The sequence below is a fragment of the Watersipora subatra genome, chromosome 3 (genome assembly GCF_963576615.1).
Source record: "Watersipora subatra chromosome 3, tzWatSuba1.1, whole genome shotgun sequence".
In the NCBI taxonomy this organism is placed as follows: Eukaryota; Metazoa; Bryozoa; class Gymnolaemata; order Cheilostomatida; family Watersiporidae; genus Watersipora; species Watersipora subatra.
The window spans coordinates 22773298-22794934 of NC_088710.1; the positions used below are offsets into that span (position 1 = coordinate 22773298).

General features: G+C 33.2%; 1 protein-coding gene across 1 annotated transcript in view; it reads right to left on the bottom strand.

Annotated features, from left to right (window-relative positions):
• Positions 1-10541, bottom strand: part of LOC137390435 (malignant fibrous histiocytoma-amplified sequence 1 homolog) — a 48110-nt gene extending 37569 nt beyond the window's left edge. The window contains exons 1-4 of the mRNA XM_068076768.1: positions 10534-10541; positions 10120-10254; positions 8629-8781; positions 6445-6582 (exon numbers count right to left, since the gene is read on the bottom strand). Coding sequence (XP_067932869.1) covers positions 6445-6582; positions 8629-8781; positions 10120-10254; positions 10534-10541 — 434 coding nt within the window. The remainder of the gene's footprint in view (positions 1-6444; positions 6583-8628; positions 8782-10119; positions 10255-10533) is intronic.
• Positions 10542-21637: the final 11096 nt, after the last annotated feature.

Sequence of the window (21637 nt, forward strand, 5' to 3'; positions counted from 1 at the left end):
TGATCGTCCTTGACTTTGGTATTAGAGATTGATGGAGTTGATTCTAATGTAAAAAGACCAAGAGAGCTTTTTGCTATGCTGAAGCCATGCCGAATAACTTGTAAAAACCTTGAATAATTTTGTAAAGCTTGACGCAATGGCAATAAAGCTCGAAGCCTTGCGATGATTTTAAAGAAGTTTTGGAACTCAGCTACGTTTAGTACTTCTGCCTCGCGGCTATTTTTGCGATGACGCCATTCTGCATATCTTGTGACAACCTTGAATAATTTTGTAAAGAAATGTGATGCATTGGCAATGGTGTTAGCTCAAAGCCCAGGCAATGATTTTAAAAATGTTTTGAAACTCAATTACGTTTAGTATTTATATAAAAAACCAGCCTAGCGGCTAGTTTTTAATTTGATGCAGTAGTTATTCTCTCTTGTGATTAAAAATAGAACTAATTGTTCATGGAATTTTACAATTCGAAGAGTTGTCTGTTCGCGAATTTTTATAACCAACAAATATTTTCATCCTGTACGGTATAGCATGTGCGCACAAATTATTTTAGCCTTAGGTTTCCAGCGAATATTTTGAAATTTGTTTGCTTTGGAGCTTCAACATAAATTCGGTTCTCGACTAAACTGGAGCATGTGCATTGCAATTAGCAAAGCTGCGGAAACACTTGGAAGTGGATTAACATTTTACGTGTCATAATTTATTTACGAAATGAGAGAAACCATGTGGAACGAAGCCTCCTTTACCGGATAATTTTGCTAGGGAGATAACAGTTCCAGTTGAGGTACCCTAAAATGTTTTGAAGGATGAGTCTCATTTAAATATGTAAAGTAAACAGGCATTTGCTGTTTATATTTTCTTTTTGCTTCAATTTTTGATGTAATTATTTCTTGCATTTTTTGCTGTTTTTTTATTTATTTTTGTAATTTTTAGTATTGTCTTTTAACCTGTAATGCTTCGGATGTTTTAAAAGCCAAACATACAAAATGCTTACTTTTGCTTTTTTTTCAACATCATACAAATAAAACATTTTATAAAAATTAAACACAATCTATATATACCCGTTTCTGATTATATTATGCAGTATACAGTACAGCTTATGGTATAAAATGTTGAAAACATACTTTACCAAAATATACTTCAGATTTACCCAAGTTTTTCTGATCTTGGAACAAATTAAAATCTACATAATTTTATTTTAATGGGGAAAATTTTCAGATCTCGAAAAACTCGGTTAGCATCGCTAAAACAGTTCCGCTAGAATAAGTTCCACTGTAAGTTATTAAAAGCTATACGTTGCAAAAAGTTATCAACTTATAAATTTACAGTGGTTTGAAAAACTTTTTCTCATGATATGAAGTTCGAAAGTTACAGCTGTTTGCAAAAGTTTTAAAACTTTTGCAGTTGTTTTTATTTTCGCTCTTTATTTATTTTACTTACACAAAACACTTTTTTCATGATAAGTAATTTGAAGGTTAGAGTGGCCAATATTGTTATATACTAAAAAAAAATCAATTTTCTGTCCAAAGATGTTTTTATTACCCGAGCAACGCCGGGCAGCACAGCTAGTAGTTGTTAAATAACAGCTTATTCTCCTCGGTTTTAAATATGGGTAAAACTAGCACATTTCATTTTTGTGGGAAAAAACATTGTTTTATACTCATGTTGAATACGTAGGCCAAATATTTTGATAGCTCATGTGAACAAGCTTTGACTAATTTCGCGGATATTCCATTCATGCCTTCTGCTTTGTGTTCATTTAGATTCACAAGAACTCTCTGAACAACACACTCATGAACGTCTACAAAATTAATCTTGGAATGTATTTATCCCTGACACTTGATGCTTTATATTTGTATTAGAGAAAGCTTGTAAACGCAAGTCTGGTTCATATTTCTGTAAAATAAGTGTTAAATTATGCAGTTATTTGTATGTCATCAGTTATATCTTTAGAGTTAGAGACTAAAAGCTCAGTAAATTCTTGGGTTTTACCTCGGTTTCGTCCACAATGATTATTTATTATATTTCAAGGGTCATTAATTTTTAGTATGTCATGAGAATAGTAATCAGCTTTTGCTACTTTGATATGGGAATTAAACTTTATGTTTAGCTTTTATTTAGTTCTTTTTTAATTTAAGACTAAATGAGTAAGCTCTGTACTTGTCAGATAAGACGTCTTTCTTTTGTATATCCGAATTAGGCTTTTTAGTCCTCCAAAGATTTTTGAAGCTTTTGGGCTCGCAACAAGTTGGTTTCTCTATAGGAGCAATTTGGTCAAAAATATTTTGTTCTTGTTCACGAAAAAGCCTTTCGTTACATTTTTGTGTCATTCAAGCCTAGGTGTACGACCGATGTTGTTCGAATAATAAAAGGTCCTTGCACAGAAAAGTTATCTTAGGTTAACACACAAAAATAGTTATCATTATAACTTTTAAATTTCATATCATGAACAAATATTTTGTGCAGTTGAAATAAATTAAAAGAAAAGTATAAAGCAAGTGTAAAGGTGTGTAAAAAGTAAATGTAATCGTGAAATAGTTAACTATTATTAGCCAAATGATGTCTGGTTTGCTTCGATAACAATGAAAAATTGTTTCAAATAAAGTTTTGTTTCGTATCATGTTTTTAATTGGTTTTGTGTTGGCACTGTAAAGCGAGAAGGCCGTCTAAAGTGGTATAGCAACCTATAGTATATGTAATTATTGTATGCAAAGACACCCTTCTCTGTTTTTTGGTTGGTTTTGGCTGTAATTTTTTGGTAGAAATGGATCAATAAAAAACTTACAAGGATTAACTCTCATGCATTGAGGCAAAGAGTTTAATTTATTGCTACTGTTTTTAATCAGTATAATTTATTTGTATACATGTGTCAAACAGTAACCTAAATACTATATAGCAAGGTTTTTTATATTAGCAAATGTAACATTCAACTTATTTGACAAATATTTTTATATAAATAATGTAACAGTTTATATATAATATTCTGAACCAAAAAGCTATATTAGTTTTTGACACGCAAAATTTAAACAAAGTTTATGATCCAATAAACTAAGGCAATTTAAGGTTTTCTAAAAATACATACACAGAAAAGTTACAAAAAATAAATTTTATGTATTGAGAACAACAATTAGTTTTACCGCAATAAATTTCAATCAATAGAGTTTACTTTTACATACAGTTTGAAACTTAAGTAATATAGTGCCAGATTTCTTCTATGTATTAAGGTATCAACAATCATTTTCGCTTAACAAATATTTAGCACAGCTGTCCAGGATTTTAGTACAGTCATTTATTTTAGTGTTTTAAATAGGCTTCCTATTTGTTAATTAATATTCAGTAAGTGTTATGATACCTATTTTAGGCGTCTCTAAAATCTGCTGAGTCACCAAAACATCAGTACCAGCCAAATCATATCAAATACCAAATCATCATATCAACCGCACTGGCTACACCGGCCAGCTAGTGCGAATCTCGGCTGGCATTTGCTGCCTTTATCATTTATAAGAAAGCCTAAATTTTAGAGGAAGACAAAGTAGGTAGTAGAATCAGTTAGATATGTAAGATCCCATAAATAAACAACTACTATTTATTAACTCCATTATTTGGAGTCAATTCATTTTAAAGAACTGGTCAATGAACTTGTTCAAGTGTACAGTTTAATACATGTAGTAGAAGTCAAGCAGTGTTGTCTTGAATATAGATATAAACCAGTGCCGGAACCCTCTCTTTATCATATAGTGAGTCTTGATGACCAACTTTGGAATGCAAGGGTTGTGAAATGTATAAAAAATATTGAGCTTAATACCAATTTCTTTTTGGTCCACATTTTTTCTCTATTTGGCAAAAGTCTTCACAATATACTTACATTTATTATGAGTTTTGTTCAGCAACGTAATAATTAACCTTTCCGATTTGTAAAACTGTTTGTGTTACTGCCAAAAAACACCCCCAATCCTATCTTTGTGTTTTTATATTACAAGTATGATATATTGTATGCATCATATAATAATATATGTCTCTAGAAACTTTATTATTGGTACGAAAAACACAAGTATTTATATACTACTAGACAGAGTGTTTAATTTATTACAAAAATTAGAAATTCATCAAACGATGTATAAGTACTAATAGATCAAATGCCATATTAAAGTCCCGCACAAGTTCTGAGGTCCAGTAGCTACTGATACATATAAATAACTTGAACACAAGGTGTTAAATTCATCACAATGAGTTGCATAAGTTTTATGGAATATACAGTAGCATTTTTACTTTTGCTGGTCACTTCCAATGTTTTCATACATAATTGTAATATATGATTAAAAATCATCACACATGGGCTAAAAGACCCATTGAATGTATATAAGAAAACACATGGAGATGTAGAGGTAAATAAATATCCACCTGATAGAGACAATAGAAATACATATTATAATATACTCGAGGATAAACTCCACAACATCTGAACTACTGGATTAGTTCAGATGTTTTCAACAAGTATTTGTTGGTCTTTCATACTATAGTTTCCTGACATTTTTTTACATTATTATTATTGTTATTATGTTATTATTATTACTATTTTTTTCATTTTAAATACTGTGATACTTCTTAATGCTTAAAAAATTCTATTTTTAAATAATATTTTGTGTAAAATAACATGTATCTACCAGTTTATTATGATTTATTGGTCAAATTCAAATGATGAGACAAGAGTACTCGGTGGTCTAACAGTATACAAGTAGAGTCATTATTAAATATGGCTGCTGAAGTTTTAGTTAAGAACTAAGCTTCAACATTTCTATGGTTTTGACTTATCATGAAAACAGTAGTTTAAAGTGAACCATAATTGAAATCATACTCTGTGTTGACCTAACTCTATTTAACCTTTATATTAAAAATGATCCATATTTTATTGTGGTTTGTTGACTAAATTTGGGTGGTGGTAAAAATTAAACATTAGTGAAACTGTATGGTGCATTTACTTCATGAGATAACAAGATAGCATAAGATTATGTGGTGCACTCCAACATACTATAGATTGACTGCAATGCTTACATAGGCTACTGCACATCATTAGTTTGGGTTGAAATAAAAATATTGTTTTATATGATTTAAAAGATAATATTTACAAAGTAAAGTAGCACCAATAGTTTTTGAACTGAAAAATAGCCGAAAAAACATTTGAAAAGTTTAAGAACCACGTTTAAATTCCATTAGGTCAGCTTCTGAAAAACAATGGATAAATACATTTAACATACGCGTAGTGTGACACAATTCACAATCAAGCTAAAAAAGTTCTAGCTGTCACGCAGCTGTATTTTTGATAACGAGATTTTTGTTTTTTTCAGGTCAGCCAAAAGTAAATACATTCTACATGTGAAGGTATATGTATTATATATTAGTATATGTAAATACAATACAGGCAATTATTGATTAGCGCCTCCATAAAACTGTTTAAGATAATAATTTATTTACTTAAATATAATTTTTTACATGAATTGCAAAGTATTATCAGTCCTCCTATTCAACATTTAAGGAATTTAAAAAAGTTAATAGTTCCAAAATATTTTCATTTCAGCATCCACTAGGCATAAAATATTTAGTATTTCGCAATTTTAAAAACCAACAACATATAGAGATATCAGCGTGCTTAGACTTTTCCAGAATTCTAACAGGTAAGTTCACGTTTATCGTTCATATTTACACATCCATCGAAATTATAGTTTTAATAAGCTTTTTAATCAAATTCTTCCATAATTTCCTATCCTTATTATTTTTCTAACTTCCTTAAAAGTTGGCCTACAATTTCATTAATAATAATAATGAGTACTGTTGGTCCACTCTATCTATAGTATGTTTCAAAGAACTCAGCTAAGTGATAGGTTTGGAAGGAGATTAAATATTGCTGTCAGAAGTTTAGAAAAAGGTTGGACCAATGCTGTGGGAAATTAAACAAATTTTGGTCTTCTGATATCAGAAGGTTTTATGGTGAGCATTAACAAATATTGTATTCATAACTAACCAAAATTAAATCTTCATAGAAAAATTAGCACTTTTATGTGGCTGCCAGTTACAGTTTGATCAGTTTAGAGAAGTTCATATTTAATAACTGACAGTGGTTTTGATGAAAACTCAGTGCGGATTAAAATTGGTTCAGACTACTCAAAGTTTAAGTAATCTGAATAATACAGCAATAACTATACTAATACTTAAGATTAATAATAGTAAGAATATAATATGTTAGATTAAGAAAGGTGCTCATGAGAAAAATAATAAAACTTCATAAAGGTTGTCGACAATTACCACACTTTAATTCTATTTTAATAGTTTTAGGGTAAAGTCACCCACTTAAAAATTCAATGTTTAATCACCAGCAAGTTAACATGGTTGCTGATCAATGGGTAGTAAAAGTTGTTCATAGAAGCACATCAAATAAACTATATGTATATTTACCTCTCTGGGAGTTGGCTTATCTCACAATCTGACAGGTTCAGCTCTTCTAATGAACTCAATGCAGTGATAGCCTCAGGAAGCACTTCGATAGGATTTCTATTGAGATCCAACTTTCTCAGCAATTTCAGAGAGGCCAAGCTGCAATTTAAGAATATTAAACAGATTTTTCTCTCATGAAATGTTCATATCTTAAGCCCTGAATTTATTAAATTTGCTGAAAGCGAAAAATTTGCTCTAGACACAACGGTAATGCACAGCTATACAACAAAAACCTGTATTTAACCTATCCATTCATTATCATCAACTTTCTATTTAAAATATCATATAAATGTGCTACAAAATGTCTACAAAAAAGTTATAACCATAAAAGGTTAAAAACATTTTGCCTTAATTTTAAACTGTCTTTGAGCACTGAAGGATGCTGAACCATTCTGATGAATTTATCCCTGATTACTAATGGAAGCTGAATTAAATTAGCATGTGAACCATGAAACAAAAGTGATGTCTCAGAAGTATATTAATGCTAGTACACTGACAGTACCAGTACCTAAGATATTGTTACATGTAATAACTATTTATACAAGTTTTCTTATTTGTGGAGAGGATGGTTGAGTAGTGCTGATGGTATCATGTTTAGCCGGAATATAAATATTCAGGTTTCATCCCTGTGCCAGGCAAACCTTATTCCTAAAGCGTTTAGCAAGCCAACAGCTCACTCAACACAGCTCTCATTATATTAAAACTAAAGACCCCCATGCGAAAACGAAAAAATTTTGCACACAAATTACTTGCTCTAGGACCCTTTTATTTCGCTAGTGTTTATTTTTGTGAGTAGCACACAGAGTAAAATTTTGCTGCAACTTATTTTCGCACTCATCAGATCTGCGAAATTAAGTTGCAGCGAAATTTTACTCTGTTCGCTACTCACAAAACTAAACACTAGTTTCGCGGATCTGATGAGCGCGAGAATACAGTGATGTGAAAATAAATGCAGTGGAAAACACAGATTACATTCCTCAGGTCCAGTTCCTTAATAAGAAAAAAAATTCAATTTGGGACTAGTTCATATTTGTAAGCCGCAGTTTGAAATGTGTAGGTGAGATCGATAATTCAATTTGATCACTTGCTGCCAAGTGTTTGTTGGATTATCAATGACGTCTAGGTTAGAGCCGTATAGTTTTACATGTCGTATGTGAAACTGTATAGCACATTCATGGTCATATGTGATACTATACGACACAGGTCTAAGTCCCTCCTGACGTGAATTTCACATGTCTTTCACATTCAAGTCCAAGAAGAAGAAAATAGATAACAACCAAAACTGTATACGTGGTTGGACCTGGTGAGGGTTGTTATTGTTTGTGGTTGGGAATAAAATTCATCACTACAATAATTATTATCCAATTTTATGACTTCACCTACCAGACTTTCATCTTCATCAGTTACAAATTCAGTGACTAAACTGATATCATCTTCTTAATTTGCTTTGCCATGCTGCTCAGTCGATTTATTAGCTATAATGAGTTTACTAGAAATTTCCCACTGATTCTGACCACACTCAACAATTACCTGTATTTCTATTATGACTATTTTATTATGGATATCGATGATTAAAGCCAATTAACTTCGCGTTTTTGCTCGTTCGTTATGATAGTTTAGTTTTGCTCATGAATTTTTTGCGAGAGGATGACACCGCAGAAATGCGAGAGTTAGATGACGCCAATACATAAGTTTCCTAAGGTACCAAAGAACTCCTCACAATCAGATGCTTACTTATTCTGAGACAATAAAAAATAACTGAATCCAAAACAATATTGATTAACTTCACAAACAGAATTAGGTAAAAGCATACAATAATTTGTCTTGGTTCTTCTAATGGTCTGAAGAAAAAAAGATTTTCTCAAGCTTTCATCTGAAGCTGTGACAAAGTTCCATGTAACAACAATAACAGTATAGTTGACTGGAAAACTCAGTAAGATACCGTTTCCGATATAAAAATCGGGGCAGCTCTACTGATAAACTTTATTATAATATATAACCAGCCATTATCATTATGACGTGAAATATCAAAATAAATTCTATGAATATTTTGAATGTAGCTAAAATTGCAACAGTAAGATGCGGTAAGGCTTTGATAGGGTAAGCATTTCGAACATGAAAGTGAATTTCATATGTATTTGATACCTGTCTGGAATTTGTCTCACGCCATTGTTAGACAAATCAAGTACTTCCAATGAAGTGAGTTTGCTCACTACCTCAGGAACAAATTGAAGGGATTTATAATGTTCTTTAGAGCATGATATTCTCAAAACATTTAGCCTTTTTAGCTTTTCAAACCTGAAATCAGATGATATAAATAATAAGAATATATTAAAAAGTACTTCAATGAATCATCTATTCACTCTACTATACTGACTTAATTTCTGGTATATTTTTTCTTAAAACACCTCAGAGTAATTAGCTGCTGCACCAAGTAAAGACTTGACTGATAGATTTGTCATCAGATCTACTTAATACAATGGATCCATTTTTAACTCAATTATATTCACTACATTCAAAGCATTCAAAAATATTCAATATTAATTCTTTCAACCTCTGTTTAAATAATTAGTTCTAGTCACCTATTCATCTATAAACTCTATTATAAACACATACTTTCATGTTATTTCTATCATATCACAGTCTAGCCAGTTCAAACCAGTGACATTAGTGTGAGGTGTTAAAATGACAACAAACTTTTTCTGTATTTTCATTCCGCCATTAGAAAATATACAAATCATCCAATATATTTTTTGCTATAGAATATGTAAGAACGATACCTCTTTATAGCAGGTATCAATAATGAGACTATTATTTATTCATGGTGTTTTCCACAGACTGCCTCATATTCCCTGTTTTACACGGTAAAATTACATGAAGCTGGTGAGTTCCTAAACTGTGAAAAAGCTAAATGCTGTTCAAACAACTTTTGAAGCGCACACAAGTAGTTCTAATGTGAATAAACCACCTTCAGATTCCATCTTACGAACACCATCCTATATATTAACAATGGTTTTGCTGTCAGTCACTTGAAAAACATGAATCACAATCAAACAATATTTTTCAATCTTTAAATGTGAGCATAGCTGTCCCATAAACTAATCACATGCATTTACATACCAGAGTTAAAAAATTACGTTATAACTAAACTGAGAGCGACTTTGTTTCCAGTTAAAAATATAATTTAAGCAACTTACAAACCGCTAGATTTTTGGACAAACAACTAGTAAAAAATTGTAATATGGTAATTACTACTTAGTTAACAATTTTAATGTGACATTATTATAATGGAAATAAAGAATCTAGAGAACAATTGATTTAGGTAATATAATTAGGTCTACAAATAAGGCAATAATTTATGAAGGTTAAATAGTGATCATATCATGTTCAGTCCAATATTTTCTCTATCACTGTTGGTGTGACTTCAGACAGACAAACTGACAAGCACAGTTCTTATTATAGCAAGGATTACCTATGATAAGGTAAACTCACATCTGTCACAACCTTCTGGTAGCATCTGACTAATTTCAAACCTTTAGTAAATAATATTCTTAAAATATAGTAATGCAATGTTTACCATTACTCTGTATCTAATGCATCGTAGTGGAATCATACTAAATAAATCAACTGAATTACCAGCTAGGAAGAGTTTTCATCTTGCAGTCAATCACACGAAGTTCTTCAAGAGAGTTTGCAGGCAAGCTTGGCCATTCTAGTGAGAGGTCAATCCGGCAAAGTTCTAACTTTTTGAGGGTGGTGAATGTTTTCAGACTAAAATACATTACAAACATCCATTTAAACTGGTGAAAACACTGTGAGTATAAGCTATACCAAAATGTATAAATGCCTTTTATTGCACAGTTTCCATATCCTACCTTTTTACTGCAGAAGTGTTTCGCAAGCGTAAATGCGTCATGTGAGGGGCAATGTCAGCTAGTGACAGGTGGCAATCTCCATTAATTGTTAGGTGAGTTATATGATGCTCTCCAATATCTGTTTTAATTTCTTGCTCGTCATCTCTATGTTTACACACAAGGTCTCTAAGCTCACCATTCCATTCTGGCTCCCCAGAGTGTCTGTAGCTCAGTGTGGTCACTGGAAATAATAAAAAGAGCAATTATAAATATAATAAAGATATGTTTAAAGATGTGATTAAACCATTAAATTCATTCAAATATACGATTTTCTTAGCCATCAATCAGCACAAAAATTTAAGGTGGTCATAATAAATGTTATTGCTAACAAACCCGTTGTCTGTGATTTTGAAGAATTTTATCGTTAGGAAATGTATCAAACTACTGAATAATGCACGCTGAATCGACACCTTTTTTTGATGAACAACAGAACTTTTACAATGCTTCAAATCCTCAGCGAAAGTGACTCGGACTTTTCCGAGCACCAGGTTGTCAATGATTGGGGCAGACAGCCTATAGTTAGAGCTGACAGGCATCAGCAGTGTTATGCTGCAGAGGAAGCTAGGATAATGGAGGTAAGTCAATCTTGAACTTTGAGTCTCTCATATATATATATATATATATATAATATACTAAACTAAAAGTAATAATTTTACTAGTCATGGATACATTTACTAATTAACAAAATTATACTTTTTTGCTATAACCAATCATCGTTTCATAAATATTTGGATGTCCACCTCGCTATAAAATTTGTGTCAAATTTTCTATAGCAGCTTTAGCTAGCAAATCAGGTTCATGATTAGAATTTATCTTTACTTTTCACTTGTAGGAAGTGAGGAAAATAGATTGATCAATTCGCACCTTCAACTCCCACACAAAAAGCTTCAAACTGTTGGCTTGGCATGATTTTGTTAAAAATTTGTTCATTTTGTAATTTAACACTTAAACTTACCGAACAACATATTTATTAATGACATCTATTCATCACATTGTTGTATTGATTATGGAATGTTTATGTGGCGCCACAAGTACAGCAGTGATGTCAGTGTGGAAACTGCTATGAATGAGGAAAGAGGGAAATGAATGAGTGCTACACGAACCATGATATGTGCCATTATGTTTCTCAAGTTGATCTAAGTGTGATGCGAAAGGGCAGAAGGTTGCAGAGCTTATAAAAGCAGGTCTATTGAGAGTGACATATTAAAACTACCGACGCTACCATAATACGTTTGGTAGCTAATTGAATTTTTTTTCTGCTAATTTCACTAGATGTCATGTCACTTCCAAGCAACATTCAAAAAGTTATCAGAAGGAAATGAAAGTTTAACAGTTTGTTAGTTTCTAAGTATCCTGATGCGGAGTGCCTAAACAATATGAAAGGCTGAAGGAACATGAGATGTACAACATGGTATGTAAAGACAGAGGAAGTCATGCACCCACAAATCATTTTAAATCACACAAAAATTTAATCAATAATTTAAGAATTTTTAAAAGACATCATACTACTAGTTTGAGGCTATAATTAGTCCCTTATACGCGTGTGCGACAAGAACACGTTGCAAAATGTTGATCGTCCTTTACGGAAAGCTAATCATCATGAACGGAAGCGATTGTTCAAGCGCTGCTAAAAAGATTTGTTTACAGGAAGATATCGACTGGTTTGAAAGTAAAGAAGATGATTTTAGGGCAAAAGAATGTGAGGAAGACGATGAAAGTGAAAAAAGAAGATCAACAGAGTGAATTGGATTGCGAAAGTGAGACTGAAATGAAAAAAGGAATAATGACGGATATCAAAGAGGAGCTGATTTAAAACCAAAATAATTACATTTTGATGACAACTGGGCAAGAGTAGAAGTTCGAATTCTTAAACAGGTAAGTGTTTTTTCATTATCTAAAGCTTTTTATAACATTGTCCATTATAAATGTTATACTTAACGAAACGACTAAATATGGCCTTCAAAAACATTGCGATGCTTCGGAGCCTGTTGATTATAAATATATTTGGCTAGTTATTTGTTTAGTTTTGCATATAGGTATTCTCAAAAAGCCTACTCTGCTGTCTTACTGGTCCACATTCTTTTATTATCTACGCTGATTTTTAATTAAATTGAAAGTAGAAAGAAAATTAAACGCAAGTTTACACTTTACTGACAATTTTGAAGACCCTGCTGGAAATAAATTGTTCAAGTTAGAAAATGTTTTTGCCATGATATGCAACCGGTTCTATCTTGTTTTTCTGCCTGATAAATTTGTATGCAAAATTGTTACATAAATCTAGTTTCAAGAAATGTATAAAAATCAGACAACAAAAATCATAACTGCGTATATTTGGATCTCTAGTTGCAGTTTTTGCAAGCTGTCTGGAGGAAAAAATCTCATTCTGCAGGAAAATTTCTCAGCAACACATTTCTCAGCTCATTTCACAGCTGCTGATAGACAAGCTACACAAGCTTTTCTACGAGTGTCAAAGACTCTTACAAAAGCAATGCTTCCTTATTCTCATGCTGAGATTGTAAATAATGCATGGTTGAGGCTATGCAAACAATTTTTCCAGATAAGCGTGATATGATTCATAAATTCAAGGCTATACGACCTTTTGGGAAAAATTCTACTGGTAGCATTGAAACCATTAATGATTAGCTTGACTTTGCTAACCCATATAGACCAAGTAGATTACTTTTCAATCGCTATTGATGAGCCTACTGATATAATGGCCTACTACTCAATTAGCAGTCTTTGTAAGGCATGTAGGCTACTGTTTGTACACGATCAACTGGTGATGTTATTTTTATCATGTACAGTTCACCCTTGAGATACAATTACCCTAATATACGATTTTTTCATCTTACGAAGTCAAACACTGTGAAATCTTCACCTCGCTATACAAATTTTATTTCACCATAAAATTTTGAGAAAAGTTTCACCCGAGGTAAAATTTGGCGGTCGGTGTGCTCATAACGCACGTCGAAATAAAAAAAACACTGAAATATAGTTTGCCGAAAACATTTTCAGAACGTTTAGAAGCGACACGATGATCGATTTCTCTCATGTCAGCATTCTGCATGGAAAATTTGGACGAGTATAACTGGAGTGGCTCAGAACCTGATCACATGATGAGGGAATTTTCTGTTTTTGTCTAATATTTAATATCTCATGCCAAATCTTACCAATTTTTTCTAGATTTAAATTTTGTCATACATTTCTCTATTTTTCTATACATTTTCCAAACATGTACCTCTCTGTGTACAATAATCTTATGCAAGATTCTGCAACTATTTATGCACATTTTTTGATAATATCTTATATTTCTTAACAATATTGGGTTATTAGTAGTGGGTTATTGCAATATTGCTGTGATAAAATATAGCATTGTGGCAAATGTCTAATATCAATCATGATACATGATTAAATGCAACTGAGCATGTGCAAGACATGTGACAAAAACAGAAAATTCCCCTGTCAAGTGACCAGGTTCTGAGCCACTCCAGTTATACTCATCCGGAAATTTCGTGTAAAATACACAAGCGAAAGCAAATATTCATTTGTAGCGTTATTATAGCTTTTACTATAAAATTTTAAGTCGGCATACGTATATAACTGCAAATATCTACATTTAATTTGTTAGCTATGGAATCTGAGACCAATACAAATGTTACAAAACGAAAGAAAAATGATTTCTATGTCAACAAAGTTGGATGTCATAAATAAGAAAAAAGCACCCATATTATTAACGTTGTCAAGGAATATGATCGCAACCAATCAGCATTTGCAATTATTATTAAAACAAGAGCTCAATTAAAGCAAGCACAAGAAAAAGCTTCCGACTGAAGATTTGAATGAGCTAGGTCGTGCACGCGATCAGCATTGAAAAGGAGCAACCATTCAGTAAAGGCGAGGAAGTAGAAGATACAGAAAACCCAACATTCACAGAAATATTTCAAGTGTTTAATTTACTGATGTGGACTGGTACATTAAAACAATGCATGTATAATATATATTATTTGTTTCTTGTGGTACATTTTTCATATTTTATTCATTCTATTTTTTTTCCTTTTGATTTTATATTTTATTTTCTTGTTTAACCATGTCTTTGCAGGTGGGCTTGTTATCTCCTATGTGAATACAATTCATTGTATGTATGTAATTCATATAACTAGCTACTCATGATAGTTGACACATTTACATTACTTTCTGAAACTTGTTAAAGCCCTTTCCTCTAGGGTATAAATACGTATAAACTTTGTACGTATAGTTACATTGATTCCTACGCACATTTCATACAAGAAAAACTACTGAAGCACCTTCTCTGGATCATTCTACAAGCTTTAGCTAGCTAACAGTTTTCTGCATTGCTCCAGCATTTTTTTTAAACCAGAAGAAAAATTGGACAGGACTAGACAATCTTCTTTAGCTTGCTAAAAATTCCATTTTATTACGTATTAAATTAATCTCCAAGTGTACAGCAACATAATTAGCATTGATACCTTTTTTCCTCCTCTCTGCTTTATTCGCTACAATATACCAGCTAAAGTCACGTTACTCCAAAGGTATGTATGTCCTGTATAATAAATAAAATAAAAAATTTTCTGTAGCCATTAAATGGTCAGGTGTGTGAAAGGCCGCTTTCGATAACTGCATCGCTCGGCCTTTCTTATTGAATTCTGGTCGAAAAATGTTTCAACTAGACACGCTAAATTTTATAATGAAAGTGAAGACAAACTTATGAAGGATAAAATTTCGTGATAAAAAGTTGAAATTCATTAAAATACTTCAAAATACATAATAAAACTAGGTTTTAAGGGTGAGTTTGGCAAGCTAAACTTATTTGAAGTAAATTCAACGTTTATGTTACGCGTACCTTTTGAAGGTAAGAACTTGTTACCGTACGATCTGCATATGGTACACAGACTATAGTTTTGCAGTATTGCAGATTTTAATCATTAGGTGCACTTAATACAACGCAGATACTGTAGGTAACTATAGTTACTAAAGTTAACATACTATTTTGTTATTAATTTTCAATATGTACAACATTTTTTAATATTTCGGACGATTTTTAACATTTTTTTTCGTTGTATAATTACAATGGTTCCTATACCCGGATATACGATTTTTTCGCCATACGATGCCAGCCTTGGAACGGATTACCATCGTATCTCGAGGGTGCACTGTAGTTGCAAACTGAAGTCATACAAGTGCATTTTAGGAGACAGTTGAAGGAGAACACAACTCCAAGTGGAAAATGATGCACTTATTTTATGATTTTTGGTTCAAAGTGACTAATCCAAACATTTATACTACACGCTTATTTATAAAGCATCAGCATGTTTCTCTATAAAGCATAGTATTATGTTCTATTCTTGTACCCTGTGTCGGTGATTCTTTGATGGTGAATAAATAAAAGAGGGCTTCTTACTTTGGTTGGATTAGAAGGAGAAACCACCACCCAGCTATCTATGATGCACTAATTAAAGGACTTGATAATATGAATATACCTCTCCACAAATGTATATCTGTCACAACAGATGGTGCAAAAGCCGTGGTTGGAAGAGAGCAGTGTCATAGCTAGATTGAAGAATGATATGGCATCAGTGCTAGCATTCTATTGCATCATTCACCAAACTATTTTATGCAGAAAACCAAATAATCTATTTCAACAACTAATGTGTGAGGTGAGGCTATGAAGATGATCAACTTTTTCAGAAATCAATCAGCTCTCAGATACAGAAACTCAAGGAAGTTCATAAAAAGCAATGGCAATTGTTAAGATTTACTAACATACAATAACATCAGATGGCTAAGTATTGGAAAATATGCGTATGTGTACGTGTGTACGTGTGTGTACGTGCGCGTGCGTGTAAATCAGCATTTGAGTTCAAAATCATTTGAGATCAAGATCATTTGAGATCAAGATCATTTCAGATCATTTCAGATCAAGATCATTTGATCATTTGAGTTCAAGATCATTTGAGATCAAGATCATTTGAGATCAAGATCATTTGATCATTTGAGTTCAGGATCATTTGAGATCAAAATCATTTGAGATCAAGATCATTTGAGATCAAAAGCATTTGATCATTTGAGATCAAGGTCATTTGAGATCAAGATCATTTGAGATCAAGATCATTTGATCATTTGAGATCAAGATCATTTGAGATCAAAATCATTTGAGATCAAGATCATTTGATCATTTGAGATCATTTGAGATCAAGATCATTTGAGTTCAAGATCATTTGAGATCAATATCATTTGAGATCAAGATCATTTGAGATCAAGATCATTTGAGATCAACATCATTTGAGATCAACATCATTTGATCATTTGAGATCAAGATCAAGTTCAAGATCAATCAAGTTGAGATCCACTTTGACTCAAGAGCATTTGTGAGAGCCAGATTACTAAGAGATAGCGAGCAGTCATAAAATCTTTTTAAAAAAAGTGATTTTGCAGTAAATTAATTCACCCACTGGGGTCTGATATAATCTTGAAAAATTTTCTGCGAAAGGGTGAAAAATATTTTTAGAAAACATTTTGATGGGCAGTGCAGTGCACTCACAGGATGCAATTTTGATCCATTCCAGGGTTGGTATAATATAGTGAAAAAATCATATGCAGGAGTATAGAAACCCTAGTAATTATATAATGCAAACATCCCCTGGTGAAAATTGTCAAAGTTTTATATAAGTGATGCGCATATTAAAAACTAACATAATAGTATGGTAACCTTGTAGTAAGTTTATGGTTATGATCTGCAATAAAATGTAACATTATAATGCACCATAGAGAGTTCTTGCTTTCAAGACTAATGCACATATAACATAAACTTTGAATTCACCTCAAAATTTAGCTTACTAAACACACGCACGCACCCACCCACCCGATGCTGTTTTCATAATGAAGTGGAATTTTGTTAGGAGGTTAGAAGAGGTTGCCTGATCACTGACCTCTTTGAAGAGATCGAAAATCCAAATTTGCTACTGATTTTGAAGAAAAGATATTACCACTTCACATATGAATTGCTGAACTGAGAGAAATCAGTCATCGTGTCTCTTTAAAGCATTGTGAAAATATTTTTGTCGAACAGCATTTCGGTGAATTTGCTATTTTCATGCACACAATAAGCACACTGACTGCCAAATTTGAACTTGGGCAAAAATTTTGTTGAATTTGTGAAATGAGATTTGTATGGCGTGGTGAAAAAATCATCATGTTTCCCTTGGTAAGGTGAAAAAATCGTACATCAGGGTAATCATATCTTGAAGGAGCACTATATATGTTTATAAGATGAGGTCAGCATGATTTAATTTTAATGAAATATGCATAATGAACATTGAGTTTAGGTAACTTGGTCAAATTATGAAAATCTAGCCTAGCTTTCATATAATAAAAACCATCTATATACTAACAATAGACATCAATTTACCAAATATTCATTGATAAAATAACCAACTGGGGGTGTATTTGAACATGTAACTCTTCTGGTAATACTAGCGTCATTTCATTCATTGTGATTTTATTGTATGTCAGACATTTGACTTCATATTATAATTCATTGAATAATAAATACATACTCTAGGTTTCCGTTTTCATTTGTTTAAATCACACTAAAAGGCAACTGCTTTACTCACCAGGTTTCCTGAAATCCGGCTGCTCATCAAAATTATTACTATTTGTCCTCTTTTCACTGGGGGCATCTGCCTTGCTACAAGAAGCTCCGTGTTTCCAACCAATATCTTTGTCCATTTTCCTTCTTTCAGAACAGCTGGTCAAAGTTAGGTTTCGTCATAAAGTTACTGCATGGGCAGTGAAGTTCTGTTAAAACAATTAGGAGATAAAATGCCGATGATTGATATTTGACTAGTGTTATATAACATGCATCATATGCTGTGTGATGCTAAGGTATTTAAAGCTATTGACTTTTAATGAATACGTTGAATGATTATTAAAGTGTTTGAGTAACTTAATCTAGTCTAAACCTGCCAAAAATTATATAATACAGTTTTTCTCATTTCTATTGTTTTATTAATATATTTGATCTTTATATTTGACCACCTAGAAAATAGACAGCGCATGTTTCATTTTTAGGGTGTTGTTATTCCCTGCAGGTATATCAACCATGGAAAGTTTATATAATTTGTAATATCTGAAGAATTTGATTGCTGCACACAAAGTTTATTATGTGAAAATAAAAATATAAACGCTCTAAAACTGTATATTATAAAATAGTGTTTTGAACAGTGTCAATAGATTTTGAGAGAAAATGAAACAACATCAAAGGTGTTTAGTTGTGAACCATTTAGTAAGTAATAATTAGAAAAAGTATGTTCTACTACAATGATTACAATAAAAAATGATTGGATACTGAATCAATAATTACAAACAGTTTACAATCAGACAGTTACAATAATAACAGAAAAAAGAGAACAACCAAAACTGCTCACCAAATACATAGGGCCATACAAGGTGATAAAAGCCTGGGCCAATCAACTGTACTTGGCAAAATCAGTGTGCAATAGTTAAATCATGCTGCAGTCATCCTCAAACCCAGAAGAAGGTGTAATGCAAAAGGAGACATACTTTTTCAGCTACTAAAGACAGCTGAAAAACTGGAAGTGATATCATATACACATACGAGTAGCCAAAAAAGATACCAAAGAAGAAATAAAAAGAACTGGTGGTTGACAACTTCTGTCAGAAGAATCAGCCAGCTCCACCAGCATGGGGAAGCCTGAGCTGATGCAGACTTGACTATGCCAGGTATTGCCGCTAACAGTGACACTAGCTCCACCAAGCAAGGGGTGATAATAGAAGAAATCAGCTGTTTGGAGCCTGGGCTCAGCTGGCTCTTCCACTTAAATTCTAATTAGAGAATGGTACAATCGAGGTCAGATCTAATGGGCCCTGTGGACAGGCCAGCTCTTGACTTGGTTCAACTTGATTGCGTTCAACTAAATAAGACTAGGTCATGGAAAGTGAAGTTTGCTTCGCCACAGTGTGTATGAAAATGAAACAACGCAAGCAATGAACAGAGCACTTTTGCGCTTTCTCCACATATGGGCTTTATCATATATTTCTTATATACAAACACATCCATAAATACTTTTCCACCACTGCCGAGTTGATCTGATTTTGGTGTTGTGTTGTAAAGGAATCTTGCAGACTTTCTACACACATGAGTGTTCATGACACTGCAAATATCAATGTGTACATATATGCATTTATGCATGTATGCATAAGTACTTGTTCATCGAAAAAAGTATGCGTAGGTACTTGTACATCGGTAAAAGTATGGATAGGTACTTGTTCATTGGTAAAAGTATACATGGAGACATTTATGTGCAAATTAATGTTTGCGTTTATAAATACTTGACAATCAAAACTTGTTTTTAATTCAAATTATGATTAGATGAAGCAGATTTTTTCAAAAACTTACAGTTTGCTGCCAAAAAGGTGCATGAAATGAAATATGAAATGCATTCTTATGAATTATATAAAAAGCATCAAAATTTGTCTCTATATCTTGAAAGAGGTTATGCCTGGAAACTTAACTATTGTACTGATCAAACCTCAAAGCTCCAAAGGTGCTGATGTCTGGACCGAGACTCTGACCAGGTATATCAATGAAAATCACCATCCAGAATGGCATTATAGGGTATGCTGAATATTTATCAGCCACTGGAAGTAGAAAATGCCCTTTAGTGAACAACCGGGGCATTCATATTACACTTCCGAAAAAAGCTCAAAGAAGAAGTTGAAGGTCGTGGGTAACCCAATGAAATATAAGCAAAATTTGATGCCCTCAATGCAGACAAATTTCGAACTCTCCACAAGGTAAACCAAAATCGAGCTGAATGCCGTGAAAAGCAACCCGATCTCACCGTAAGGACACGATGTAGAGGTCGAAAGACTAATCTTTATCACGTATGCAGACTTGTTGGGGCAATACCTGCCAACAATAGCCAATATGTTTTGCAACTCCTTGAACTACCCCCTGCTACAGAGACATCTTCTGGCCATGCACACACCAACACTAGCAAACTTAAATCATTTTTTCAGTGAGGGCGTTTGGCACTGCCTTTGCAAAATTTGCCAGTTTTTCTAAGACAAAAGAAAGATAACCAGATGAAGCCTGTGTCAGTACTAGCTGAGATGACCCAGCAGTATTCATCAACTTACTCGCTTACTTTGATGGTAAAGCCGTTGGCCAAACAAATAAAGCAAACACAAGACTGGCTCAGTCACCGACTTGCAAATGACGGTTATCAGGCAAAGACAAACCTTTTCTTAGGGTTCGAAAGAAAGAGACATAGTTGTTGAAACAGCCCCAGCCGTGAAAAGCGCAGTCTGGTAAATCAGTAGTGTTGCAGCAGTACAGCCTAATACTCATTGCGCTCAAGCCCTCCACACTGATTGACTGGAAAAAAATGGACGCCAGAGGTCGTCACATAAAATCACCTCTGGAGGACAGCAAAACCAAAGGCTCAGTAACTTATTTTAACCTATGGAGAAAGTAGGACATGAGCCGGCACAAGAGAACAAACACATGGATACACCCGAGTCCTTAGCTCCAGGTGAGACTCAAAGTGCAGGAAGGATACTGGGGGCCCTACTTCCGAGTTTCAAAAACCAATGAGAATTAGGAGAGTGATGGTACCTGCTTTAAAAGTGGCATGGCCAATCCCAATTACACTAGCCGAGCTTAAGCAAGAAGACCTGCAGATTCTGCCTCGAAAGTGGCGGGCTTCAACTCAGTTCACAAGAGCTGGCTAGACTAGTAGGAAAGTCGGACAAAACAATATGGCCACCCATTCAGTCATCACTGGAGCAAGAGTACAGTTTGGCCTGAGCGCAAACTCTCAGCTGGACAATCTTCAGTTATTTCTTTTCCAGAAAGCTGGAGGGTTAGTGTGTGCAGTTGCTGATCAATACGGAGTTGCAACACTATGTTTAGTAAGCAAGTGGTCAATCAAATTCCTGTGGTGCTGTAAGACCAACTCGAAAAAAATGATGTCCATAAGATGTTGCTCAATAAAGCCCAATTGCTTTTCTACCTGATAAGCCTAATGAGGCTAAAATATATCAAAATATAAATATTGTAGTCAGTTGAACTAACAAAGATGCCACTCTGAGAGGCGGCATTTAGTTGCCCAAGTGCTCCTTAGAATTTCAGTAGTGGGTTGTCCTGGTAAAATGGCGATCATCGACCTGCATTTGCCAGTGTGGCTGCTTTTTGCAAA